This window comes from Salvia miltiorrhiza, chromosome 8 (genome assembly GCF_028751815.1).
Source record: "Salvia miltiorrhiza cultivar Shanhuang (shh) chromosome 8, IMPLAD_Smil_shh, whole genome shotgun sequence".
Taxonomy (NCBI): domain Eukaryota; kingdom Viridiplantae; phylum Streptophyta; class Magnoliopsida; order Lamiales; family Lamiaceae; genus Salvia; species Salvia miltiorrhiza.
The window spans coordinates 17,837,205-17,865,067 of record NC_080394.1 but is presented as its reverse complement, the minus strand read 5'-3'; the positions used below and the strand labels follow the sequence as shown (position 1 = coordinate 17,865,067).

The 27,863-nt window shown below is 36.5% G+C and overlaps 4 protein-coding genes and 1 long non-coding RNA gene across 6 annotated transcripts; 2 read left to right on the top strand and 3 right to left on the bottom strand.

The window, feature by feature from the left end:
* Positions 1-2,737: 2,737 nt before the first annotated feature.
* On the top strand, positions 2,738-8,693 carry LOC131001532 (DNA repair protein RAD4). Its single transcript, XM_057927935.1, has 14 exons — positions 2,738-2,927; positions 3,112-3,153; positions 3,256-3,368; positions 3,793-4,059; positions 4,156-4,248; positions 4,408-4,500; positions 4,591-4,692; positions 5,159-5,208; positions 5,651-6,421; positions 6,548-6,893; positions 6,989-7,183; positions 7,273-7,428; positions 7,706-7,915; positions 8,081-8,693. Exons 1-14 carry the CDS (start codon positions 2,888-2,890, stop codon positions 8,468-8,470), a joined length of 2,868 nt encoding a protein of 955 aa, XP_057783918.1. The 5' UTR covers positions 2,738-2,887; the 3' UTR covers positions 8,471-8,693.
* Positions 8,694-9,268: 575 nt separating this feature from the next.
* Positions 9,269-10,727, bottom strand: LOC131001693 (HMG-Y-related protein A-like). Its single transcript, XM_057928269.1, has 2 exons — positions 10,525-10,727; positions 9,269-9,987 (listed from the first exon to the last, which is right to left on the bottom strand). The coding sequence occupies exons 1-2, from the start codon at positions 10,573-10,575 to the stop codon at positions 9,595-9,597; spliced, it is 444 nt and encodes a 147-aa protein (XP_057784252.1). The 5' UTR covers positions 10,576-10,727; the 3' UTR covers positions 9,269-9,594.
* A 2,162-nt stretch (positions 10,728-12,889) lies between these two features.
* Positions 12,890-14,835, top strand: LOC131001720 (uncharacterized). Its single transcript, XR_009093999.1, has 2 exons — positions 12,890-13,522; positions 14,197-14,835. It is a non-coding gene; the product is annotated as an uncharacterized LOC131001720 (long non-coding RNA).
* A 283-nt stretch (positions 14,836-15,118) lies between these two features.
* On the bottom strand, positions 15,119-15,577 carry LOC130998146 (uncharacterized). The gene has a single exon (XM_057923578.1). It carries the CDS (start codon positions 15,575-15,577, stop codon positions 15,119-15,121), a length of 459 nt encoding a protein of 152 aa, XP_057779561.1.
* Positions 15,578-24,149: 8,572 nt separating this feature from the next.
* Positions 24,150-27,483, bottom strand: LOC131001645 (mitochondrial carnitine/acylcarnitine carrier-like protein). 2 transcript variants are annotated; one of them, XM_057928202.1, is made up of 4 exons: positions 27,333-27,483; positions 27,104-27,141; positions 25,818-26,209; positions 24,150-24,847 (listed from the first exon to the last, which is right to left on the bottom strand). In XM_057928202.1, the coding sequence occupies exons 3-4, from the start codon at positions 26,207-26,209 to the stop codon at positions 24,346-24,348; spliced, it is 894 nt and encodes a 297-aa protein (XP_057784185.1). In that variant the 5' UTR covers positions 27,104-27,141; positions 27,333-27,483; the 3' UTR covers positions 24,150-24,345. The 2 variants fall into 2 exon arrangements, with proteins under 2 accessions (XP_057784185.1, XP_057784184.1); XM_057928201.1 differs by having other exon boundaries at positions 27,104-27,483.
* Between the last annotated feature and the right edge of the window lie 380 nt (positions 27,484-27,863).

Sequence of the window (27,863 nt, the reverse complement as noted above, 5' to 3'; positions counted from 1 at the left end):
CATGAAATGAACTACCAATTAACGAAGAAGAGCTCGTCCACGTTAACCAATGAAAGATCATGGAAACGGGCAAAAACTTGTTGAAACTACTCCATGTAATTTGATATTCAAATCATAGCCCATTTGGGAATGAACCCAATCACTTAAAATGGTCAATATAGAGTGACGAAAAGATGCAAAAGGGATATGAGATCCATGATTATTTGGAGAAGGCATTTCTTCAAATTGTAACAGATCTCCTCAAACTCCTAAAAACAAATTTGAGTGAAAAAAAAATTAAGGCATTAATCGAACCCTAATTAAGCCCCAAATCAGAAAGCAAAAACTTGATGATCTCCAAACAACGCTTAAGACAATTTTTAACTTTATTAAATTATATAGAACCAATTCAGATTTCAATTATACACATTTCAATTGCTAAACAATTGATAAGAAATTTGCCGCGTATGACTGATTTTTGAGAAGGCGGCGCTTCTTCATACTCGATAAATATTTTCAGATTGCAATTAAGAATTATATATATATATATATATATATATATATATATATATTCTTTCAGATTTATTTATATAAAATTGTTAATTTATTAAAAAGTTAATTTAATTTGGAGGCTATGAAATATAGGGTAAAATAGTAAATTTTAATTATTTTTAATTATTATTTTAAATAAGGGGCTGTAAAGAGTAAAATGGGGGCTATGAATAGAATCACCCTTAAACCTATGATATAGTCAAACACGCCAGCCCACTAAAAACATCTCGCTAATTTAGCCTTCAATTTCGGACATGCCAGACATTATGGGCACACCACTCAACAAATACGCACAGCTTCAAGTACTTCAAGATCAACTCTTCCAAAATCTTTCAAAATCGAGTTCCTTCATCAAAATCTATGAAAACCTATCAAAATTCACATAAGAACTGAATTCATGCTAAAATATGATAAATATCAACAATAGAGCATATAAATTGCACCAAAATTCCCCAAATATATGCGTATAAATACGCCTAATCATTCACCTTCTCCATCCATATCGCCGTTCGACGCCAACGTTGCCGACTCGCCGCGAGTTCAGCGTCCTCAGCGGCTTGACCTGTTCGCCGTCAGAGTCGCCACCGTTCGCCGCGAGTTCAGCGGCTTCACCTTCGCCTTCAGAAAACTCGCCGCCACCATTTGCAGCCACTGTTGAGGCGTTCATCTCCAGAAAACTCCACCACCTCCATTTCGCCGCCACCGTTCGCCACGAGTTCAGCGGCTTCACCTTCGTCGCCAGAAAACTCGCCGCCACCATTCGTAGCCACCGTTTAGGCGTTCACCTCTAGAAAATTGTAGATCCATGGATCTAGACCCGTGGACCCGCGGATCTGACGGATCTGAATCTGAATCCTAAATTTTCAGATCTGTTGGATCTAGATCTGATAAATTAAAATGGATCTGAATTTAGTATTGATGAGATCCAGTCCAGATCCGGCCCGTAAAAAAATAATAAAACTATCCACTAATTACCTAAAACATTAAGGGCGTGTTTGGTTTTGGGTTTTACAGCATATTAGTTAAGTTAATACAGAGTAGTAAAGAGTTTGGTATTCTATAACACTTATGCGGACGGCCCTGCGATATGTGAAGGCCCTGAGCTAAAAATCCGGATTACGCAGGATAATTAATACCGCCTCCCCCCTCGGATTACGCAGGATAATTAATGCGGCCCTGCAATTGTGTCCATTTTTAAGCTTATCTAACCTAGAAATATAGATACCAAACGAATATCATGATTAATTAACCATAATAACAAACAACCAACCAATATTAGTAACACATATTTATCCACGCTAATAATCTAGTTTACTAACTATACTGACTAATCCCTTACCCAAAACCAAACACGCCCTAAAAAAATTAGTCACATTTATCACATTGTCTTTTTTATAAAAAAAAATTAAAAGTTATCCTCTTTAATTTATCTTTACATTCACCATCTCTCACCCTTATTCGCTAAATCTTGTCGCTATGTTGCCTCCAATTATGAGTCCTAGTCGTGTTGTAGCTTTTGGTTGGAAAAAATCAGAGACGCGGTCCTTCTGTTGTAAAATCTCACCTTGGTTCCTAGATCTGCCGCCCGCCGTCTCCTAAATTTACACTGCTACTATGTCGCCTCTGGTTCTGTGGAATTGTTCTATAATTCACAACTGAATAGTCTTGGTTGTGAATTCGAGTTTTAATGCTAAATTTCACAACTAGTAATAGTCTTGATTGCGAGTTTGAGTTTTAAAGTTATAATTTACAAGCAAGACTATTACTATATGTGAATTCGAGATTTAAAGTTAGAATTCACAACTAGGAATAGTCTTAATAGCAAATTTTAGTTTTAAAGTTAGAATTCATAACCAAAACTATTACTGGTCGTGAATTCGACTTCTGAAGCTAAATTTCACAATTAGGAATAGAGTTGGTTGTAAATTTCGAGTTTTAAAGCTATAATTCACAACTAGAAATAATATTGGTTGTGAATTATAATTCACGACATATATCATTGTGAAAGGAGATGAGAAAAAACTCTACAATATGGCATTTATTTGGAGGCGAAATGAGTAAAAATTAATGGTAGGAGCAAAATTATACTTACACAAAAATTAATTAATTTTTAATATTTTATTTTAATAAATACTCCACTTTTTATTTTTTATACAAAAATTGATAGTTTTATATATTGATTTTTTTTTTTAAATCCAGTCTTTATTTTTTCAGAGAAAAAACCAAACATATGCTTGGACCTAAAATTCCATGACTATGAGTCGGTGACTCGGTATCCCCGGCTCGCTGTACAATTTTCTACCGCGAAACCGCTGCAAGCCTGCAACTGTTGAACGGAGATAGAGACAGAGAGAGAATGCGAACCAGAAGCAAATCGAAGCGACCGCACTCAGTGGGTATGTTACCTCCGATTTTCAAACTCACATACACAGAGACGTTCCTCTTCTAGAATTAACGTTTTCTGAAATTTATTGGGATTTTTCTTTTCTTTTATCTGGGCAGTCAAAAAGGTTAGCGAAATCTAGTTTCTGTATGTCTCCTTTTGAATCACTAATCTCTCTCTCTTTTTCCATGGTGTAGACAAACACGAAACAGTGAAAGGCGAGAGCGCCGATGATAATGGTTTGTGTATTGAGTTCGTTACACTAATACAATGTGTTATGAAGTGAAGCTTCCATTTTATTTTTTGCAACTTTATGATGGAGTTTATTGCTTGGATATCAGAGACTCTGTCTAATATTTCTAGAGATGCTGTGGGAAAACTTTTGAAAAGAGTTAAGAAAGGGTTTAGCAAAGAAGATGTTGGTTATCTGCGTCACTGTGAGCCAGTCCCGCCGGTAAGTTCGGTCATTTTTCTTGTTTCCTTTTCACCTTCACGATCATTCGTTGCTATGCACCATTTTTTTTTTTTTTTTTTTTGCAGTAATTTTCAGTTTTCACGCTCAAATTGTATTGGAGTTTGGTAAAATAAAAAAACAGCATGATTGTAATAATTTTAGTGTTTTAATTAAAGGCTATCCGGCATTATTGAACTGTTGCTTTGTGAGAAACAAAATCAATTCTTGATAGTATCATTTATCAAATTTAACTTGACCTTATGAGATGAATTAGTTTTCAAAAGGAAAAGAAAATTCTTGTTGCTTGTTGGTGTATAATTATGTTGTTTTCCTATGATGTGAACTGAATATATGAGGGAAAGCTTGATGGAATCTCAATTAACAAATTTTTATGTGTTCTATGATTACTTGAACCATGTTTTAGATGGAGAGAGAATCACAGGACTTTGAGAAAAGACCTACGGGTACAACTGGTGGAAATGATACAGCTCAACCTGAATCTCACGGTAGAGAAGCAATGGAGTGTGTATCTGACCATCGAACAGATGATGAGGGTTATGGCTCTGAATGGGAAGATGGTTCACTTCATACATTTTCGGAGGATTTAGTGAATGGGGTATCTGTTGAATTTGATGTTTCTCCTGGGTTGGCAAAGCGGAAGCTCATCCGGCGAGCCACTGCAGAAGAGAAGGTAAACTCCATTATGAGTTAAGCATGCATGACTACCTTTGGATGGGAGTGGCACTTTTGCTTGCTGTGTTCTGATACATATTTTGTTTTGTGACAGGAAGTCGCTGAGCTTGTGCACAAAGCTCATTTGCTTTGCCTACTGGGAAGGGGAAGGTTGATTGACAGTGCTTGTAATGACCCTCTCCTTCAAGTAATTGGCTTTTCTCTTCATAGCACCCAGACATAATTTTGCACAGCTTCCAACTGTAGTGTCTAAATGTTATAAAATCTGATTTTTTTTTTTCATTTTTTCTTTTTTCTTTTGGGATCAACAAGATAGAAATTGATTAAGAATTTTTTATCATGACAGGCTTCCCTTCTTTCTCTTGTTCCAAAAGATTTGCTGAAAGTAGCAGATGTACCAAAACTTACGGCTAGATGTTTGTCCCCTCTAGTCAATTGGGTATGAGCTTCATTATGTAATTTCTTTGTCCTTTTAAAAATTGATAATTGAGTTTTGACTTTGCTTTCGTTGGCCCTGCTCTGCTCACAGGTCCACAACAATTTCCATGTTAGAAGTGCATCTTTGGATGAAAAATCATGTGATTTAGCGATGTCATCTGCTTTGGAAAGCCAAGAGGGAACACCAGAAGTGGTATGGTTTACCCTCATGTTTCGGAATTTTTATGCTATGGCTTGACTTTTAGATAAAATGTAGCATTAAAGGGATCATTGGGGGCTTATGAGGTTTGGATTAAGAGTCTAGCTGAGATCCAAATTAATACAAAGATACATGTGTTAATGCTCTAGAATTTTGATAATATCTATTTGCTTTAGATAGTGAAAGCATTAGTCTGTTGTCATCACTTTACTTCCATGCAAACGTCCGCCATGGATGATGCCCATGTTCCGGAAAATATATCACGTAATTAGTTTCAGTATATCTTCTTTACTCTACTCTTTTAGTAGATTGATATTCCTGAATGATGGAACACTTACCTCTTATACCTTTATAGTGTTAAAAAGTGATATCACGGCAAGAGTAGGTGGCACATGCATTAGATTGGTAGGTATTAGATTGTGCTCTAACCAAAGACTTTCATGGGTTACTTCTTTTGCAGGTTGCAGCATTATCCGTGGTACTATTTAGGGCCCTGAATCTGACCACTAGGTATAGAATTTTGCTGAATTGAAGAACTGAATGCTCTGGTTGCTGACTGCAGACCATTTTGATGAGAGTGGAGCTACACGGCTTTTAGTGCCCTAATGTTTCTGATTTTACTTTTGTTTGCCTTTATGCTTAAATTATTGATGATATTAAGAATGTGTGGGGTGGCTATTCTTGTACTCCTATCTTTTAATAATTGTGTTTGAGAAGAAAGGGGGAAATAGGTTTTTTACCAGAAGGATCACTTATCTAATTTCCTCAAGTTTTGATCTGATGCATGATCTTTCGTGCTTCTTTGAATACATTTGGCAGTGTCCATTCTGTTTTGCTATGAATACTATCAAAGGTCATTGCTTGTTCTAGATCAAATGTCCCACACTCTCTACAAATATAACGGAATTATGCTTGTAGAGTGCTATAATATTTTTAATTCATCATATTTCAGGTTCGTCTCCATTTTGGACGTGGTCTCCTTGAAGCCTGATGGTGACAAACCAGACCATCAATTGGAATTTGGTAGCAAGAGGGAGATAAATGTATTTAACTCAGCAACTCCAATGGTTGCTGGACCCAGCAATTCTTCTGATTATACTGTGAAATCATCTCCTGATGTTGAGCCGGGCTGCAGTCAAACTGCTGCAAGAGGTTCTGGCAGGCGGAAGGCTGATAAATCAAGTAAGGATGAAATGCAATCTCAAGCTGCTTTGAATGGTGATATGCCTAAAGAGAATATGTCAGAGTTGTCAGTATCGGAAACCACAACTGATACTTCTGAACTGTGCCCCGTGAAATCTGAGAAATTGAAAAGGAAAGGAGATCTAGAATTTGAGATGCAGTTGAAAATGGCTCTTGCAGCTACAGCAATTGGAAGTTCTACCAGTGAGGCTGAGGCGTCTAATGTGGTAGAACCATCCAGCACTTCTGCGACTCTTACTCCGCCTTTTAAAAGGATGAGAAAGATTAGAAAAGATGAATCTGAAACCTCCTCGAGTGGAATCTCTACAGCTATTGGATCGAAAAAGGTAGGAGCCCCACTTTATTGGGCTGAGGTTTTCTGCAGTGGAGAAAACTTGACTGGAAAATGGGTGCATGTTGATGCCATCAACGCAATTATAGATGGAGAGGATAAAGTAGAAGCTGCAGCTGCTGCATGCAGAAAATCTTTGAGATATGTGGTTGCTTTTGCTGGAAATGGTGCTAAGGATGTGACCCGCAGGTCCTTAATCTTCCGTGTTTTAGTTGCTTTGCCATTTGAGCTACATCTCCTTTGTTGCATTATTTGTCTTCTAACAAGTAATCACTCGTAAAATGTTATTACTTGATAAGAAGATTATTGTTTCAGGTATTGCACAAAATGGTACAAGATAGCAGCTCAGAGAATCAGTTCAACCTGGTGGGATGCAGTTTTGGCGCCATTAAAGGAGTTGGAGTCTGCAGCAACTGCTGGTATCGGCAATTTGGAATCTGAAGCCTCAAGGCTTGAGAAGATCGAAGCTTCTCAAGTAGCAAATGCAGATCATGGAGGCCTACCTGATGCAAGCGAAATACATGGAGCATCCAGAGAGTTCTGCAACAAAAAAGCTGTGAAGTCACCTGTGACAAACAATTTTTCTTCTAACAGGAGCTCCCTGGAAGACATGGAACTAGAAACTAGAGCACTTACCGAACCCCTTCCTACCAATCAACAAGTATGATAGATTTTCTAATCATTTAGTTTTCAGTTTACTCAACTTACCATGACCCATAATGCTGTTTATCTAGTAAGATTCTCTGAAATATTCAGGCTTACAGAACTCATCACTTGTATGTGATTGAAAGATGGCTTAAGAAGTACCAAATTTTACACCCCAAGGGGCCTGTATTGGGGTTTATTTCTGGGCATGCCGTATATCCACGTGCTTGTGTCCAAACTCTTCATACTAAGGAGAGGTGGCTGCGTGAAGGGTTGCAAGTGAAAACTGGTGAAGTTCCTGTTAAGGTCCGATATTTTAGGGAGTTTTGTGTTAGATAATCTCTCAGTTTGTTCAGCACCAGGAGCTTATGAAATTTATATTCCATTTCAATTAGGTTCTGAATCGCTCCTTAAAATCTATCAAAGAAGCAGCTTTGGATGATAATAACTATGCAGTTGCGGATCATCTAGAGACTACTACCGCTCTTTATGGGAAGTGGCAGACTGAACCACTGTGTCTTCCTCAAGCTGTTAATGGGGTTGTGCCAAAGGTCGATTTGTTTTTTTGTTTTGAAGTTATGCTAAGCATTTAGATCATGGCACCCATGTATGTTGTTAGAGATTCAATTTTTCCTGCACATTTGACTTGCCTATATGAAATGATGGTCATAGTGCAACTAACAGTGATCTCAGTTGCAAAATTTCTCCCGCAAGTTTGATCTGCGCCATCTGCCTAAATGAAATTGCAGTATTTGTATTCTATCCTTATTGCTCTCACTCGGTATCGTTTTGGTTGTTAGGGCTAATCTTTCGACTTTTAATTTCTAGAATGAACGCGGTCGAGTGGATGTCTGGTCCGAGAAATGCCTCCCACCGGGTACGGTCCATCTTCCGTTGCCAAGGGTGGCCCAGGTTGCAAAAAGGCTAGATATTGATTATGCTTCTGCTATGGTTGGATTCGAATTCAGAAATGGCCGGTCCGTTCCTTTATTCGAGGGTATCGTGGTTTGTGAGGAGTTCAAGGATGCTGTTCTAGCGGTGAGTGCACGATATCCACTTTGTTGCTTTGATTGAACTGGCTGTTCGAAATCTATCTTCATCACCTGCACACACGTCTCATCTGTCGTCTGTGTCGCTGCTTATCTCGATGTTGACTGTAGAAACTGTTTGCTGCATTTGATGGGAAGTTTGTTTGATTGTCAGGCATATCTAGAAGAAGAAGAAAGAAGAGATGCCGAGGAGAAGAGGAGGAACGAGGCTCAAGCTCTATCGAGATGGTATCAGCTTCTTTCCTCCATCATTACCCGGCAGAGATTGAATGCGCTCTATGGAGACGGAGCAACCTCTCAGTCCATCGATGAGATCCAAAAAGAGAGTGACTCTAAACCAGCTAGTGCTACCCAGAAAAGAGAGGCATCTCCAATAAGCCAACAAGTGAAGTCACGAGAGGAGAAATGCGATGTTTCAACCCCGACTCCCACAGAAGAGCACGACCACGAGTTTGTTGTGGAAGAGCAGGTGACTAGCGATGATGGTCCGATGCAAATAAAGCGATGCCGTTGCGGATTCTCATTACAGTTTGAGGAGTTGTAGCATCTTTTTGTAAGTCATTGGCCATTGTGCAAAATTTCACTCGCTAATGTTGTGCCAATGCTATTAATAGAATTATTATTAATGTATCTTTTGGTTTGATGACAATAGATGTTTGTAATAGTAACCATATATCTCAATTCGGTACATACTGTGCTTGAAGAGAAGCAAAGTAAAAAGTCAAAGCAGTTGATGAGAGGTATAACACAAGAACAATTCCAAGACATTTAGCAATTGCATTTCATACCTAATTACTGCGTTATCATAATGGCAATAATCTAGGACCATATAGAGTTGCATCAGTGGTAGACATTAGATTCGTCCCCACCAATCCGAATTGCAAACTTCCCTATCAATGACACTCAAAATCAAAAAGACTAAATAGGGCATTAGCCAATGGCTTCTTCACCACTATTAGTATTAATAGATTCCATGGTGGGCCTAAGTGTCTAGAGAAGGACACCATTGAATCTAAGGATTAATGACAGAAACCAAAACAGCATCTTCTGTCCAAGGAAACTAGCACCACACAACTACCAAATCTTTGACCCTTCACTATTAGCTGCAGATTAGCCTCATCACAACCGTTCAAATTGGTTGAGAAGCATAATCTTTACAACTTTTTCCAAAGATGTCGAATCATGTATTATAAATTCATAAAATAATACCCCTGAATTCATACTCATCACAACAAAATACGAAATTTAAGTAATCATTAAAGCTCAACCAAGGACCACACTGGAATAATCAACAGTTGCCAGTAAAGAATCGATAGCAGTAATTTTCCTAGAATGGCCCACCTTTGCAAGAGAAAATGAGCAACTTCTTGATTACAAACATGCAAAACCAACGGTTGTCGGGAAATGCATGTGATGTAAATGTAACAGTACAAACAACACCAGAAAATTCAAGTGAACTCCATGAATGAGATCAGTTATCTCAGCAAGTACAAGCAGACAATCACTTACCAAATTTACATCGAAGCTACGCTACACACAAACACTAAAAGTTAAAAGCACAATTCAGCGAGGAAAGGCCTACTGAAGAACACAAACCTCTAAGTTAAAAGGGGGCAGCCTGCAAGCATCTTAGGCTTCAACTCCGGTCTGAAATGGCTGCGGATTCACCTATCTCGGCCTTCCCCTAGGCCTGCCAGTCTTGGAGATGCTCGGGGGGGCTGATGGGGGCTTCGGCTTCTTGGGGGCAGGTGGTGCATTGGGATCCTTCCTTGGCCTACCCCGAGGCCTAGGAGGGGCGGAGATGGTGCCCGGGGGCAGGGGCTGCTTTGGCTTCGGGGGTCGGCCTCTACCACGCTTGAGAGGTGCATCGGGGCCGGGCTTCAGATAGTTGTTCTTGATGAACACAAGCTCCCCACTCTCCTTCATTCTGCTCAACTCATTTGATAACAGCTCCGCATGCCCCGGAGGCATTTCGCCATACTTGGATTCCATGTACTTGGATATCGATGACTTGTTAGCACCCTCCGCTTGTTTCAGTGCATCTAGTGCCTCCATAATCATCTGCCACCAAAACTATCATTTTTATATGCTTTGCAATTTCACTCAAACTACCGTAAAGATTCAAGTTTTGGACATAACAATGAAATTGCTGTTGTCTTACACTACAATTCTCCGAAACTATGCAAAGAAAAAACAAGCCCTTGCTTGATCTGGCACCTCTCTCTCAAACAAATTTAACAAGGAAAAGAAAAAAGTATAGTACGTGTTAAAAGCTAAAAGATGATATTATTGATATATCCAAGAAGGAAACGTAAAAGGGCAACCAAAGAAATGAGCGTTTCATACAAACTGAGCAAAAGGGTTTCCGAAATAAATGTGAAGTTTGTTGCAATTCTTCAACACAAATCAAACCAAATTATGAAATCTCATGCATCAACAGGAAAAAGCAAACGGCTAAAAAGAATTTTCTGTTTGGAACGCAGAAAATGCGAAATGGAAATGACAATTAAAAAATTGGAAAAAAATTAAAACATTAAGAGGGTTTTTTTTTGTTTTTTGAGAGGGAAAGAGGGCCAAATTAAGGAGATGAATTTTGACCTGGGGATATGGAGGGAGCGAAGGAAAACTGTTGAGTTCTTCGGACGCCATTGAAGCTAGGTGTCGAGGTGTGAGGTTAGAGAGAGAAAAACCCCTAAAGGAGGTAAAAGATGAAGAATAGAGAGAGAAAGCCCCACACCCAGTGAAAAGTCGGGATCAGCTCCACATCACAGTAGACGACATATCGGGTTAGAGCATCCCAATGCATGGTGTCTTAGGGAGTGTCTTAGACGGTGATCCCCACCTAAGACACACCATCTCCAATGCATTGGTGCTTAGAGGGTGTCTTAAATCTACATTTCCACAAAATTCATATTTCTACACTTTTATTTTTAAATTCTCAATTTCATTAAAAATAAAATTAAACATTACAATAATTAAAATAAAATTAAAAACATAATTAAAATAGAATTTTTCAAATTTAAAAAATAGAATTTCGATTTTTTTTTTAATTGGGCGCGTCCGGACATTTCTCGCCTTCGACCTGTGTTTTGGCTAAGACACCGCCTCGCATCAGGGCGGGTCTCCAATGCAGCCTCACTCCCTAAGCCTCGGATCGATCCAGTGCTCGCAACGAGCGCTGGAGATGCTCTTAGAGCATCCACAACAGCCTACACTATAGACGCCTTGTATTATCGTTACACAGCAATTATTTCGCCAATCCAATCTTTTTAATATTTAATTATTTTTTTCATCTCACAAATATTTACGAGTCAAAATTTAAAATGTCTTAGTCTTTAAGTTAAATGTAAAAAATGCCATATTTTATAAATATAATCATTCTATATCCTATTTTTTAAATATCCTTTAATTTGATTGGTTTGCTTGATTTTGGTGAAAGTCTTACACATTTGATCAATTTGATAACTATCATTAATAAAAGTTAATGATTTGACAGCTATCAATCAAAAATATATATGACCAGTGGGTGGTTAGATCATGTGTCCAGCCGGACAGACACATGATTTCACCGGCCGAACACATAATTTTACCACTCACCGGTCATATGTACTCTTGACTGATAGCTGTCAAATCGTTGACTTTTATGACTGATGGTTGTCAAATCGATCAAATGTATAAGACTTTCACAAAAAACCAAGCAAACTCATCAACATCAAAGGGTAAAATAAGTACTTCACATAATTTGGACATAAAATTCTTAAGCTTATAAAGTAGGACAATTTTCATATACAACATAAAAAAATATGACATTTTTGCCTATTAACACAATATTTATTCTAATATAATTACACACATTTTAATAAAAATTTTCATAATTAATCTAATCACTTTATTGTAATACATCGTCCGTGCCTCAGATAACTTTCTATCTATTTTTTAAACCATCCTTAAATATCTTTTTATTCATTTTGGAACATTACTCCACCACTAAGAGCACTCCCAACAGAAATCTCAAAATTATGCTCCTATATTTCTCTCTAAAGCTTCCCTATTTAATTTTAGGATCTCGATTTTATAAATGCATACACCAAATCTCCTATTTTCTACATAAAAACAATAATTATGTGTGGGCCCTACTAATTATAAGTTTAAAATAAATTTAGGGTGGGTGTAAATTTAAGATTGAATTTAGGTAGGTGTAAAATTTTTAGTGGGCCCCATTCAATTTAGGGGATCTGCTGGATGCATTTTTTATCTCATTTTCAATTGTTTTAACCTAAATTTAAAGTTAGTGATGCATTTAGGTGATCTGCTGTGAGTGCTCTAATAATACTCCATCTACTCTTATTTTTCACATTTTCACCACTCTCAGAACTAATTATTACTACATATTTTCACAATTTTTAATACTAAGAGCATCCACAATGAAGAGCTAAGGTGGGCTCTTAAATGTGAGCTCACTCTCCACAATGGGAGAGCCCACCTCTTGGCTCTATAATTTCTATTTTATTTCCTATTTAATTTTATTGTTATTTTTAATTAAAATTAACATTAAATTTAACAACTTAAAATTCATTAAATTAAAAATCAAACATTACATTAAATAAAAAATGACAAATAATAGTAAAAAATTACAATAATTTAGATAAAATGGACTATGGCTCGACGGGACCAAAGCGTGTCCATATATGCTCGACTAAATCATCGCGGAGGCGAGCGTGCAGTCGACTTCATGTTTGCGCTTCGGACCATAAAACGGTGAATTCCGGTGGTGCTCCGGTATTGAACTGTGTTTGAGGAACGCTACTTGATCCCTCACCGACGTCGTCATCCCAAGCTGCTGCAATCTCTCTTTCATCCTCAATTATCATATTGTGCAATATGATACACGTAAACATGATACTGCTCATATGCTCCTGCTTCCATAAACGAGACGAGCCTCTGATTATACCCCAACGAGTATGGGTGTAAGTGAGTCGAGCTAGCTCGCGAGTTACTCGGGATCGGCTCAAAAATTACTCGAAATCGACTCGATATTAGTCGAGTCGAGCTCGAGCTCGAGCTACTCGATTAGGTATCGAGCCCGAGTTCGAGTTTCTTGATACTCGACTCGTTAGGCTCGCGAGCCTAATCGAGCTCAAATAATTATATATATAATATATTATATGTAAGCCCAAAATTAAATATATTTTTGAGCCCACAAATTGGCCCAACTCCTAAGCCCATTAGAACCCTACCCAACTTGTGAATTTGAATTACACACATGACAAACCCTAATAGCCTAACTCCCTCCCTAACTCAGCACGCAACAGCCACCCCAATCTATCATCTCTCTCTCGGTTGCCGGCGACCGGCGACACGCACTCCGGCGCGACGGCACACTCCGACACGACGGCGACTCATCTTTCCAGCGAAGATCCGACGATCTTAACAGCAGCAGGAGTGCAGCACGGTCCGGCGCGACATTAGCATCATCTGCCACCACCGTTCATCGGGCACCGACTGCTTCCCAGCTCGGCGCGACAACAGCAGCGACACCAACGACTCTCCCCTCCTCGGCGCGACAGCAGCAGTGCGGCACGATCTGCCATTTAAGGTTCTATTTTCTCTGAAATCTTGTTGAAATCTTGCTGAATTCTTGTTGTATATGAAATATTGCATAAAAGTCTTGCTGGGTAATTGTTCTTGATTTTGAGTGCTGACTGCTCCGTGAAATTCTTTGCGGGTTTGATCCCTAATTTTTGTGGGTTGTTTGTTTTTTTTCAATCATGAAAAGCAAGGTTTGAAAAATTTCCCCCTTTTGTTTTGCTGCTTCATTCGAGGAAACCCCTAAATTCTTGTTGGGTTTGGGATTGAGTTGGGTTTAAGCTGTGATCTTTGATTGTGAGATTGTTGGAATGAAGAGAATCAATGGGAATGGGGAAAATGAAGAATTGGGGTTGAGTTGGGTTTAGCTAAGAATGGAGCTGTAAATTTCGAACAAGTTGATAGGAACATGAACCTTTTTGCTAATGTAGTCCATGATGATCTTGATGGCTCAAGTTTTGGCGGTGTTGAGGGCTCCAATATATGGGATTACGACCTAAATTTTGATACGTTTTTTAAGGAAGAAGAGCAAGGTTTATCTTTAGATCTCAAAGGTTTATCTTTAAATTCTGATATTTCTCCACTGTTTTGGGGAATTCATACAGTTGAATAATATCTCTTATATTATTGGTTTGCTTCTTACTGTTTTATAGTTGAATTGCTAATATTTCTCTATGTATGTAGTCTGTAATCTGTTGATGTGATCAAGTATACTACTGACAAAGAGTATGAGAAGCATTTGACTGATCATGTAAGTAATGTGGAGTTCGATTTTCAAAGTTAGTCTTGCTTTTATCATACATATCTAATTAATAACTTGATTTTTTATTTAGACTCTATGTTGATCACCTTAGGTTTGGGATTAGACTCTAATTTGAGTATATCTAGCTTGTCTTAAAATCATACGACAATGATTCTTAGTTGGATTTGGATTTTTTAGTCCATAAGTTTCTTAGATTTATCTGCTGGTGGTTATATACACTTATCCATTTAAAAAGTAGTTATTTGCTTTGTTTTTGTTTCATGTATCTGGAAGGGGTCTTCTTCATATGTCTTGTTATTTGTTAATTGATGTTCTTTATATTTTTTTTTTGTATGCAGCCCTTAACACGGTGTTCGACTGTTGGTATTGGAGAGACGACTTCATGTTGTAGGCTTGTGGCACTATCTATAAGAAGACGCTGCAAATTTATGTTTTTATGTTGTATTTCGTATTTTCATTCAAGACTTGTTACTTTTTTATGTTATATTTCATATTTTCATTCTAGACTTCTTATATGCAGCCTTTTTCATGCTTTCGTAATGGAATGATTTGTAATGTTATTCAATTTGTTAAAGCATGTATGAGACGAGCTTAAACGAGCTCGAGCTCACCGAGTTTAAACGAGTTCGAGCCTAACGAACTTAAACGAGCTCGAGCTCGAGCTCAAACTCGAGCAAGAATCAACAATCGAGCTTAACCGAGTCGAGCTCGAGCTTACAAATATGGCAACGAGTCGAGCTCGAGCTCAGAAAAATCAAGCTCGGCCGAGTCGAGCTTCATGAAAACGGGCGAGTTCGAGTTTGAGCACAGCGATACTCGACTCGACTCGGCTCATTTACACCCCTACCAACGAGCTTGAAGAACGCCAAAAGCTCGTTCCACATCCTTCATTGCAGCTTTTTGCATCAGTTTGAACCTCCGCTTTTTCTCGTTGCTTGAAAATGTGAAGCTTTTGATGAATACCGGCCAGTCCGGATAGATGCCGTCAGTTAAGTAGTAGCCTCTGGTGTGGTGGAAATTGTTGGCGATGAAGTGCACCGCTGCTTCATTGTCCGATAGGACGTCATTGAATAACATGGACTGGTTGAGAACGTTGATGTCGTTATTTGAGCTAGCGACTCCGAAGATGGCGTGCCATATCCACAAATCTTGTGAAGCAACAACCTCTAATATAATCGTGGACTCGCCCTGATCCTCTCGAGTGTAAGCGTCATGCCAAGCCACTAGATAATTCTTCCAAGCCCAGTGCATGCAGTCTAGGCTCCCCAACATTCCCGGGAACCCATGTTTGGCCTCATGCATTGAGTGAGTGGCCTCCTCAAATATACCCCGCTAAAAATACTAACAACGGCTTTACAAAATTTCTTCAAGCACGCCAAAGTCGTCGTTTCTCCTATACGAAGATATTCTTCACAACAATCAACAGCAGTACCGTACGCCAACTGCCGAATCGCCGATGTGCACTTCTGGATCGGTGAGAAGCCAAAATGGCCACAAGCATCGGGACGTTGTTGGAAGTAAGGATCGACTTCTAGCACATTCACAATGCGTAGAAAAAATGCCCGGCTCATGCGAAAACGACGTCGAAATAATTGTGGCTCATAAACTGCATTGAGAGAAAAATAATCCCGATGTAGGCGCTCGCCACCACCTTCACGATCATGGAGAATAACTTTACGCTTCTTCTTCGGGAGGGGAGGAGGATCGAATCGATACGAACTCGCCACATTCATGACATTCGCAGTAGGACTCATAAAAAACATTTTAGGATTTTACATAGGATCGGGAATATGAGAAAGTTGTGGGTTTGGAACTTCTTCACCAGATGAAGAATTAGTGGAAGAATGGTTTGAAGAATTGTTGGATGATGACATTTTTTTGGAGGATAGAAGAGAAATGAATGAGATATGAATGAAGAAGTGAATGGGTGATATATATAGAGGAAAATTGAAATAATTAAAAAAAAAGGCAAAACAGCCGTTGAAAACGGTTGCCTCCAACGGTCTCATTCATTCCAACGTTCAAATCTGCAAATTTTATTTTTTTTTAATTCGCCGAAAATAATCTGATTGGGCGGTGCTATGCACGCGCCCAACCATCCCAAGCTTTGAGCTCGGAGTGGAGAGGGGGCGGGCTCGCGCACTCGGTGTGTGGCAACGGTTGAGGGCGCGGAGCTAGGGAGCTCGAGCCTTCTTCCGAGCCCCCATGCTGATGCTCTAATTACTTCATTTGTCTCAATAATCTTGATCTGTTTTTTTTTTCTAGGTTATTCTAATAATATTGACACATTTCTATTTTGAAACATAATTAGTTTCTAATTAAAACCCACTAAATATGTGGGCCACTACCTTTACTAAAAAATCAAACAACTTTAATAAATGACCATTAACTTACAATTATTTTTTGTGGACAATCACCTTTACTCTATTAATTTAACTATCTTTAATATCCGTACCCAAAATAAATAGGTCAAGATTAATGGGACAGATGGAGTATAACATTTTTTCACCACTTCCAATACATTCAACAACTTTATCTTAAAACCCATGCCCCTTCCGTCTAAAAAGTTATTTGGGGGACGAAAGGAGTATTTATATTATTGTCAATACATAAAAATGCCAACATTATTAAGTTTAAATTAAAAATGCCTTATGCTATGAAAAATTTGATCCTACGTTCAAATTTAAGTGAACTTCCTAATAAACTCTTAAAGATTATGTCACTTTCCTTTTAAGGCAATGGTCCCACCATCTTCTTTAATATTTTATCCTTACTAACACTATTTATTTACAAAAAACCCACCTCAAATTCAATTCTAACCACACATCTCATAAAGTGGTGGGACCCTTTCTCCACTACATCAAAATCATCACCAATTTTATTAAATCTTGTGCCCAAATAATTTTACATAATCTTGGCGGACGGAGGAGTTTGTATTAAGTCACGGTCAATTGTTGAAAAAAAATACTTCATTCGTCCAACTTTTAGTATCCATTTGAGAGCGACACAAGTTTTAATAAAGTGGTTGAGTGTGTTGTGAGTGGAATAAGAGTTCTACCTTTTATGTGAGTATTAAAACAACTAAAGTGGAGTAAGGATTTCACCTACTTTTATTAAAAACAGAAATTGATACTAAAATATGGGATAAGCAAAAAATGAAATATGAAAACTAAAACCTGGGACGAAGGGAGGAACAAATTATTTCATTTTTTTTAATTTTAATGTTGATGTCGGTAGTGTAATATAAAATTTGAGGTTTTTTTTTTTCATTACTAACCACATTTTAAAATAATGAATTAATCCATTATTTATGAAGAAAAAAAATACATGTTTTGACTGAAAATAACAATGTTTTCAAGTAGTATAGGTTGTCGGGCGATAGTATGAGGTTGTCGCCGGGCCTTTTTCTTCAAATTAAGGCAATTAATTCATAGTGCATAATTCCTACAGATTTTTACTTTAAAATTCACGTGAATATGTAGTCACATTTACTACAGTGAATTTAGTACAATAATGCATGACAGAGAAAAGTTAAAGATAGAGAGATAAAGAAATGCACTACCGTGCAACTTACAACTTAGAGCATTTTATCTCGCTCAATCTTATAACTGTATTTTCTTGTTATTAATAGTGAATATTTTCTGGTGACCTCTCATAAACATAGATCTTTACGAACAAACCACGTAAATTTTTAATATTATTTTCTTTCATATTCTAAATTTCATTGTTGCATCATCAATCCGTTAATCAAATTTAAACAATAAAAAGGGTAAATATCAGTTTTTGGCCCATCGTTTGAGCGTTTTCTCAAAAATATCCCACCCTAAACATAATTACAAAAAAAACCCATCGTTTCAGTTTTTTCTTATTTATGACTCGCAAAAATTTTCGACGATCGGTATTTGACGTGTTTCGGCCAAGTGCCATATCATTAGTACACGTCAACATTAAAAGAATAAAAGAAAAAAAAACTTAACATCAGTTTTTGGCCCATCGTTTGGGCGTTTTCTCAAATATATCCCACCATAATCATATTTACAAAACAATACCCATCGTTTCATTTTTTTCTTATTTGTGACCCGCAAAAATAATCCGGCAACCGGTATTTGACATGTTCCACCATTTGACGTTTCATTAGTATTACATGCACTAATATAAATAAGAATCATCGATATTGTTGTTATTGTGATTGTATCACTTTGTGGATAATAATCTGTGTGTTTGTGATATTTTTCTAGAGTTTAAACGACTTGCCATCATCATTTCATGACTTCCAAAAGCTTAAGCTATCTGTTTTACCCGATCTTGAGCCCCAGTCTTACATGCAACTTTGACAGATTTGTCCTGGGGTGAGAGATTCATGTATTGTTCTGTTAGGTCCCGGAAGGTCTAGAATAGGTGTAGGGGGGAATACACCTATGGATAGTTTCAAAAACAACAAACACAATACAACCTTTAGCAGTAAAGGAAAGGTTGGAGACTGATACTGAAAAACGCTTCAGTAAAGATATTAGTTAGAGTCAAGACTTTAACTGATACACTCGTAGAGCTTCAATCTTGGATTGAAGAGAGAAGTGTTATGAATCTTACTGACTATCCGAAGATTTATCAGTTAGACTATAACACAAGCAGCGAAAAACTTTGTCTTTTGAAAAAACCTATGTGATTAACACGTTATCAGGTTTATGTTTCACTTTGCGATTAGTCAGTTTCAGTTAAGAATTGTGCACAGATAAGAAAGTAAAACTAAAAGCGATAAACGACAAATGGATTTTTACGTGGTTCGGAATCCAATTCCTACACCCACGGTCAGTAGATCACACTGACAAACACTCTGAGCATATACTTACGGGTGCACAACAAACCTAGAACTGAAACCACACGTTTCAGCACCAACACACTGGGTTGGATTTCTCAAACACACTTGGAGAGCACTGGGCACTAAGATTTCTCTGGAGTCAGAACACTGGTCTGAACTCCACACAACTTCAAACACTCTTTTCGCTCAGTTGAAAGGAGGTTCGAAAACTACCAACTAGATCACAGAGAACAGACTCTCTGTAATCAGTAACTTAGGCTTTGGATAAACAATATTTGCCTAAGATTCTAAGAGAATATATGTAATCAGCAATGGAATGATTTTGGCTTTGTGATTCTCTTCTTCGATTCAAACTTTAGAAGACTTTGATTGGTTGAGTAACGAATTCGGCAGCGTTTCAGCTTGTGTATTTGAATCGGTGAAGATTGAAGTGATCCTCGAGCTCTATTTATAGGAGAGGTCTTGAATAGATCCGTTGGTGGAGATGGTCTTCAAGAATTCTTCTGTTGGAGAATAATTCGAATTTTGCTGATGCTTCAATCTTCGAGGTTCCTTGTTTAGTGAGAAACGGCTACTCCGGTAGAAGAGATAAGGTGCCTCTGAAAAGGTAATCACTAAAAAAGAATGCTCTGTAGAGAAAAGACGATCCTTGAAATCTCTGCATTTAATGCGGCTCTACTTTGATTGCGTGATTTCCTTTTAATGTTGGAGGTTCAGTCCGAGGAAGAATGTTAACTGATACTTGACTTTAGTATCAGTCCGCTGAATCCACGTGGCATGCATTAATGAATCAGTCGTAACTGATTCTTCAGTTGAGAAAATCGTTCTAGTCAGATATCAGTATTTGACTTCTGTCTTTAGTTGTGAACAACAGTCGACTTCTTCAGTCCTTCGTTCTTCATTCTTCATTCCTCCGGTCTTCAGTCTTCAGAACACTAGCTAAACTAGAAAAGAAACTCCAACATTTGAGTTCACAAAGTTCTAGTCTATTACAAAGAAAACTTAAGGAATTTGGTATTATCAAAACTAGGGCTAGGATATTTCATCAAGTTCCCAACATGTTCTCTCATTCATTTTTCTTAATTGTTATAAATTTTATTTGTTGTTGAGATGTGGAGTGCAATGTCTATAAATGATCTAGGTCAAATACCGTCAAATGATGGAGCACGTCAAATACAGGCCGTCGGATTATTTTTGCGGGTCACAAATAAGAAAAAAAATGAAACGATGGGTATTGTTTTGTAAATATGATTAGGGTGGGATATATTTGAGAAAACTCTCAAACGATGGACCAAAAACTGATGTTAATTTTTTTTCTTTTATTTTTTTAATGCTGACGTGTACTAATGACATGGCACTTGGCTAGAACACGTCAAATATTGGTCGTCTGCAATTTTTTGTGGGCTATAAATAAGAAAAAAAATGAAACGATGAGTATTATTTTGTAATTATGCTTAGGGTGAGATATTTTTGAGAAAACACTCAAACGATGGACCAAAAATTAATATTTACCCTAATAAAAATTCTCTTAAATACAATTTTAAATATGTGGGCCACACAATCTTTTTTCCTAATTTTATTCTTCTTAATCTCCATGTCGAAAAGCTGAGTGTCGTAAATAATGGGATAAGAGGAGTATTATATAGATATAGAGTGTTAATAGACAAAAATGTCATATTTCTTATGTTGTCTATGAAAAATGCCCTACTTTATAAACTTAAGCATTTTATGCCATAATTATGTGAAGTACCTATTTTACCCTTTAATGTTGATGGGTTTGCTTGATTTTTTGTGAAAGTCTTACACATTTGACTGATTTGACAGTTATCAGTCATAAAAATCAACGATGTGACAGCTATCAGTCAAGAGTACATATGACCAGTGAGTGGCTAGATCATGTAGCCGGCCGGGCGGACACATGATTAAGTTTATAAAGTAGGGCATAAAATGCTTAAAGAATAGGGTTAATTGCCCATAAAATACTGAACTTTCATCTAATTCCGGTTTTGCACACAACCTTTGGACTTTGGCGTGATAATTACTAAGCTTTTGATTTTATCTGATTTTGCTACTAATCCAAATTCTGGTCAAATACCAAGCTAATATATAATATGGTGTGCCAATTTTAACGTGGCTTATTTATTCTTGCGTGACAATTAGTTGGCAAAATAATATTTTTTATTTAATTTTTATCAATAAAAAAAGAAACACAATGCAAATAACTCAAATTGTCAATAATTTAATATATCAAATCAAATAGTAGTATTTTTTAGTTGAATTAATTAATTAATTAAATTCAATAATAGTAAGGGGATTCTTCGAATTTAGGTGTGTCAGCCAAAAAATATTTTAATTATCAATAATTTAATATATAAAAATTTTATTTTGCTAAGTAATAAAGTTTATTAAATTTTCATTATCTAAAGATTTTTTTATAAACTATATATATTTATACTATTTGAATGACTTCTATTTTATATATTGGAGTAATTAGTTGTGTAATAGTGAACCAGAAAAAAATTGATTTAAACTTGAGAATTAAAAAATACTATTACTTGATTTGATATATTTTATTGACAATTTGAGTTATTTATTTTGTGTTCTTTTTTTTATTAATAAGAAATTAACAATAGGTACGTCACGTCAAATATTGGCACGTCATATTAGCCTGATATTTGACCGGAATTTGGATTAGTAGTAAAATCAGATAAAATCTAAAGTTTAGTAATTTTCACGCTACAGTTCAAAGTTTGTGCGCAAAACCAAAATTGGACGAAAGTTCAGTATTTTATGGGCAATTAACCCTAAAGAATAGGGTATTTTAAATTTTCACTCTTATAATAACTTGATTAATCTTTTTTTTAATGGTCAAAATTTCTTTTATATTTGTTGACTAAATGTTCATGAAAGAAAGAATAAATAAATACATATGTTAAACGTCCATATATGATCATAAATCTTATCTATATTAATATTTTGAAATTTTTATTTGTGTTTATTAAATATTTTATATACATTTACTGAACATTTAATGATTATTTTAGACAAAAATATGTTATTACATGCTTCCTTCGTTCAAAAAAAATAGTCTCTTTTTATCATTTTAGTATGTCCACAAAAATTAGTCCATTTTCATTTTTGGAAACTATTTATCACATGATGGGTCATATTCTACACTCACAATACAATTAATTATTATTAATAATTAAAAGATTCTTTTAAGTGAGACTATTTCTCCACTCACAATAAACTAAATCAATTTTTTTAAACCCGTGTTGTCCCCTTCTAGAACTATTTTTTTGTGGACGGATGGAGTATTTGATAATAATAAAAATATTATTATATATTTAAAATGATTATATAGGGTAGAGTTAGACTATAACATGAACAAATTATAACATAAAGATAATTTTAATGGAAAAACAAATAGATATAGATTATTTTGGTTAAAGGGGCCTCTTCGAACGACTTTCCAAGGCATAGCTCAGTTTCAAGCACCAAAATGTCAAGAAAGTTGAAAAAATAAAAGAATTCAAAATTTGACATATTTATTGAGTTGTCCTTTTACGACACTTTAGTGGCAAGAAATTAATGTGTAGAATTGCCTAAAAAGGGAATTAATGTGTAAAAAGATTTAAGAGGGTATTTATTTTTTAAAATTAACACAAATAGTATAAATTAATTTATTTTTTTATTAAGATAGATTGAAAGTTAAAGATATTCTAAAGTCCTCTATGAATTACTAATGATTTACTATTTGGGCAAATTTTACTTCAGATCACATTGAAATGGTGAGATTGAAATATTGTTAATAATGAAGATAGAAATATTTAATTATATATCTTAGCATTAATTATGAAAAGTAAATTTGATTTACATGATTAATTCGACTCGTGATAAATAACTCTTCCCGTAATTCAATCATTAATTGGATGATTATTTATCACCGTAAAATTGAGTATAATTATCCTACAAATTTATCAATTTTATCTATCACATTAATCATGTATCAATTGAATGATTATTTATCACCCTCAAAATTAAGTATATTGTTTAATTATTTTACAAACCTATCAATTATTTAGGGTGCGTTCTCTTTGATGAAAAAAGGTGGAATACGTATATATTCCCCTTTTAATGTATATTTTATGATCTTTCAATTTTACCATCAAAATTTATAATTTAACTTTCTCTTCATAATATTTTTATATTATATTTTTTCATCAAAGAGAACATGAGATAAAAAAGTGGGGATCATAAAATATATTTTTTCTTTCTACTCTTCTTTTTTCATGATAAACTTATAATAAAGAAAACACATCTTTAATCTTATTCATCTCATTCACTACACTAAACGCAACTAGGGATGGCAACGGGCCGGATCTGGATCGGGTCTGGCCAATACCAGATCCAGATCCGTTTTCATATACTAGATCCAGATCCGTGGATCTGAAAATTTTGGATCCAGGTCCAGATCCGCGGGTCCACGGGTCCAGATCCATGAATCTGCTATTTTTAAATTAAATTAAAAAAATTTCACAAAATCAACAACATCTAATTTCCATCATGAAAAATATAACACAAAATACTTTTATCTAATTACTTTTAGTTTTTATTCTTTTGAATATAATTTATTTATTATTTTTAATTTAGTTAATATTATTAGTAAACTAAATATAAAATATAAAATATATATATAAAATAAAACGGATCCACGGGTTGGATCTGGGCCGGATCCGGATCTAAAATTTCAAGAAAACTGAGATCCAGATCCGTCGGGTCCGAAAAATTGAGATCCAGATCCGTAAAAACGGATCTAGATCCACGGATCTGGACCGGGTCCAAGATCCACTGCCATCCCTAAACGCAACCTAAACTAAACGCCATGCAAACTGAAGTGACAACCACCGACAAGAAAGAGGATCCGAATCATAATCCAAATGCAAAAATTGATTTCATTTGGAGTGTTGAATTGATAAAATTGGTGTCAACCGAAAGGATATAAAATGTTGAGAGATTATTGAGTTGTCCGACTTAAACTTGGGAGACATTTGATGACACTGAATGATCTGATTTGAAATAACATAAAAACATGAATACTCCAACTCAACATTTGCAACTAAGGAGCAGAACAATTCGCAAGATTATTGACATCTCGATTCGAAAGAATGGAGGGAAAAACTCTCTCAAGAATTGTAACTATCGATCACCAACAAACATCTGAAGCTCTAAAACAGCAAAACAAATCAATTCATCCTAAACTAGACCTGGTAACTTCATACGCCAAGAAGCATGCTGCATTTGCAGGAATGCTACGGGCCATCGCAGGCCCGAACCCCTTATACAGGCCTTTAACTCCTTCAGCCTTCAAGATCTTTCTGAATGCATCAACGGTGCCCGAAAACTTGGGATTCTTGTAGTCATCCACCTGAATACTGCTCTTCACAACATCCGTTGGGTATACAGCGAGCCAGAACGCGCCTCCGGCTAGGCCTCCAGCCAGCATCAGCGAGCCTCTTCCTAGACCGGAGGTATCGCTCCCACCAGCAAGATACTGTTTCAATGCCTCGTACACTCCAAACATGGCAGCGTTACCTGGTATCTCTCGTGCCATCGTTGGAACTAAGCCCTTGAACAAGCCCCTCGCGCCTCCTTCCGACTGAAGGACTCGTCTCGCCACATCCATTGGGCCACTATACTTCAGAGCAGTAGCTCCCGAGCCAGTAGTTGCTAATGCACTCTGGGCTTGTAGTCTGCATAGGAGAACAATACGACTTGGCATATAGGCATTAAACTGATCATTAATCAATAATTCAATTGTCTTGTACATTCCCTTATCCCATGTTACGGATTGAAGCAAAAGCAATCACGAAAGCAAGAAAAACACACAAAATTGGTTGCCCAGTCCGTCCATGACTAAGAGGGTGTTTGCTAAGCTTATTTTTAAGAGATTATAAGCTTTTGGAGCTTATAAGATATTTCAACAGCTTACAATATGTAGTTTCATAAAAGCTTATAAGTTGTCAAGATGTTTGGATAATTAAGCTTATAAGTTAGAGGGAGAATTTATAGTTAGATTGAGAAAAATTTTGTTAGAAAGAGAAAATCGAATAGAGATGAAATTAGAATGATATATGATGAAAATAAAAAATTATACTTGAGTTATTTTTGCAAAATGAGTGTTGCTTATAAGATAATGAGAAAATAAGTTGGAGTAGGGGAACTTATTTTTTGGAGAGTTTATAAGCTCTTAAGAGCTTACTTTTACAGCTTATAAGCACTTTTTGCCAAACACTTTGAAGGAGCTTATAAGCTCCTAAACAACTTAAAATTTGTTTTAAAGAGTTTATAAGCTCAGCCAAACACCCTCTAAGTCTGGGGCTAGTGCTGCCAAGCCATTGATTTTCACTAAAATTTATTATCATTTTACTTCTATCAATTCTGATTCAGCCACTTAATGATATGCTACTTAAGCAGTGGTTATTGATCCTAGCTCAGGTAAACAATCAATCGGGCATCTAAGAGTTAAAACACGGTAATCACTACGTTACTGGATCACCTACTAGTTCTACCTCACACGTTACTTTATGTTTGTTTTGCCTACCTTTTAGCAAGAAAACAACAGTTCTGCTTATGGAGAACATCTGCTTAACAAAAGAGTATTAAACGTGGAGTCGAAAAATCAGATTATAATTCAAGCTAGTCTTGCAGCTGAAAGCTGACCTGCATTTGATCAACTCGGTAGGGCAGGCGAGAAGGGAAACAGCAACTCCGGCTCCAGCCCCACAAAGGACCTGCTGGTTCACTGTGAGAGGAGCACCGGGTTCAGACCTCAGCAATGCCTCCAACTGACCTCGTACTGTGAAGAGCACTGCGTTAAGGGCTGCCACAGTAGCGAGAGGGGCTCCCATGCCCTTGTACAAACCCCCTGCACCTTCAGCAGCTAATGTTTGCTTCACAGCATCTATAGCACCTGAATATTTCGGAAGCTGTCCAGGAAGGGGAACAGGCTGACTTTGGAGCTTGACTTTGATGGTGTCAAAAGGATGTCCGCATATCAATTGTGCTGCCCCTCCAATGGTACCAGCCGTAAGATCTTTAGCTACATCACCCATCTACACAAGTCTTGGAACATGAAGTGAGAAACGGGCACATTTTTATACAAACATACTCTCGCAAACCACCATAGGCATGGATAATTTTGTAGAACTATTAATATCCACCAACTCTCTACCAAACGAATCCATTGACAGGGAAAACATCAAAACATAAACATATGCAAATGCATATACATCTTTCATTGATGGGGACAGTATTTTCACATCATCTTAGAATGGCCATTGTAAGAATAACATGGTCTATGCTTTTCAATTTGTATTTCGAGTAAGGCTCAGGCTCAATTAACTATGTCCATTATCCATTTCGAATCACCACAATCACCTCATCTTCATCCATCTTCACATAGTTATAGTTTGAACACTAAAACGGAGATATTATTCATAACCATAGCACATAAGTGACACATAGTGATAAATATTGTTTATTCGAAATCTAACTCTTTACAAGCACCAAGAACAAGGATGTAAGAGAGAAGATGGACTCAGATACTGCCTACCAGATTAACAATTTACATGTTTCCCTTGCATAAGAAGTTTATAATCTAATGAACTCATAGAAAATCAAGATTAGGCCACTAGCAGTACACAACACTTGGACAAAATCGATTAAACTACATTGCAAATATTCCCCAGATCTCTAACATGAAGCATCCAAACAGAATCCAAATATCAATTAGACAAGGACTGTGCGTCAAATTTTAGTCAAAAATAAGATGTACTAATCTTGCAGAATCCAATAATACTGTGATAAAACAGTATATACAAATCGTTAAATTAGAAAACAGAGCTCCTAATAAAATCCGTAGCTTTCAGTAATCTAAGAGATGTACGACTACTTGAATAACAAAATAAACTTATTATTCAAACAAGAAATAAAAAAGAAAAACGCACCTTGCTAGATGCGCCGTTAATCCGAGATGACGATGACCCTAGAGCGAATGAAAGAATAGTCACATAAACGGAATCTGAGATTTAGAATCGCACAGGCACAGGAACATCGTCACTCATGTCCAAATACATCATGTGAATCTATGTATATATACTATACAAATATGCACATCATATATTATTTGAATTTAGGAAAAATAATGGAATTAGAGAAGAATTTACTAAGACGCACTAGCTAATTCCCGTTAAAGTAGGCAATTTTGTTTTACGGGTAAATAAAACTTATAAAATACTCCACTATAAACAACACCAGAAAGGAAATTCTTTGGTAGTTGGTGTAAAGGAAAATTGGTGAGAAGAGAGTAGTAAATTGGGAGTAAATGCCAGGGGTTGGTTTAGTTTGTTTGACTGTTTTTGTAACAACTCGCCAAGACTCGACGGCGGTGACTGTACCCACGTAACAACACGAGTCTTTTCTAACGTGTTTTGTCATTGCTAGCATGTTTCTCAAAAAATTTCTCAGGGGATCATTCATCTTAGAATTGCTCCAAATTAAACACGTTTAACCTTGGAATTTCTTCCATATGGACTCCAGAAAAAAATATGCATCTTGTTGGTATGAGTAATCCAATCAAATCCTTCAACCACTTCTTGAATATGTTGTTTCATACCAACATATTCTTATTTAAGCTCTCCTTGAATAAGTTGTCTCATACCAACATATTCTCATAATCTCTCTCGTTTGGGCGTGTTCCATTTCATT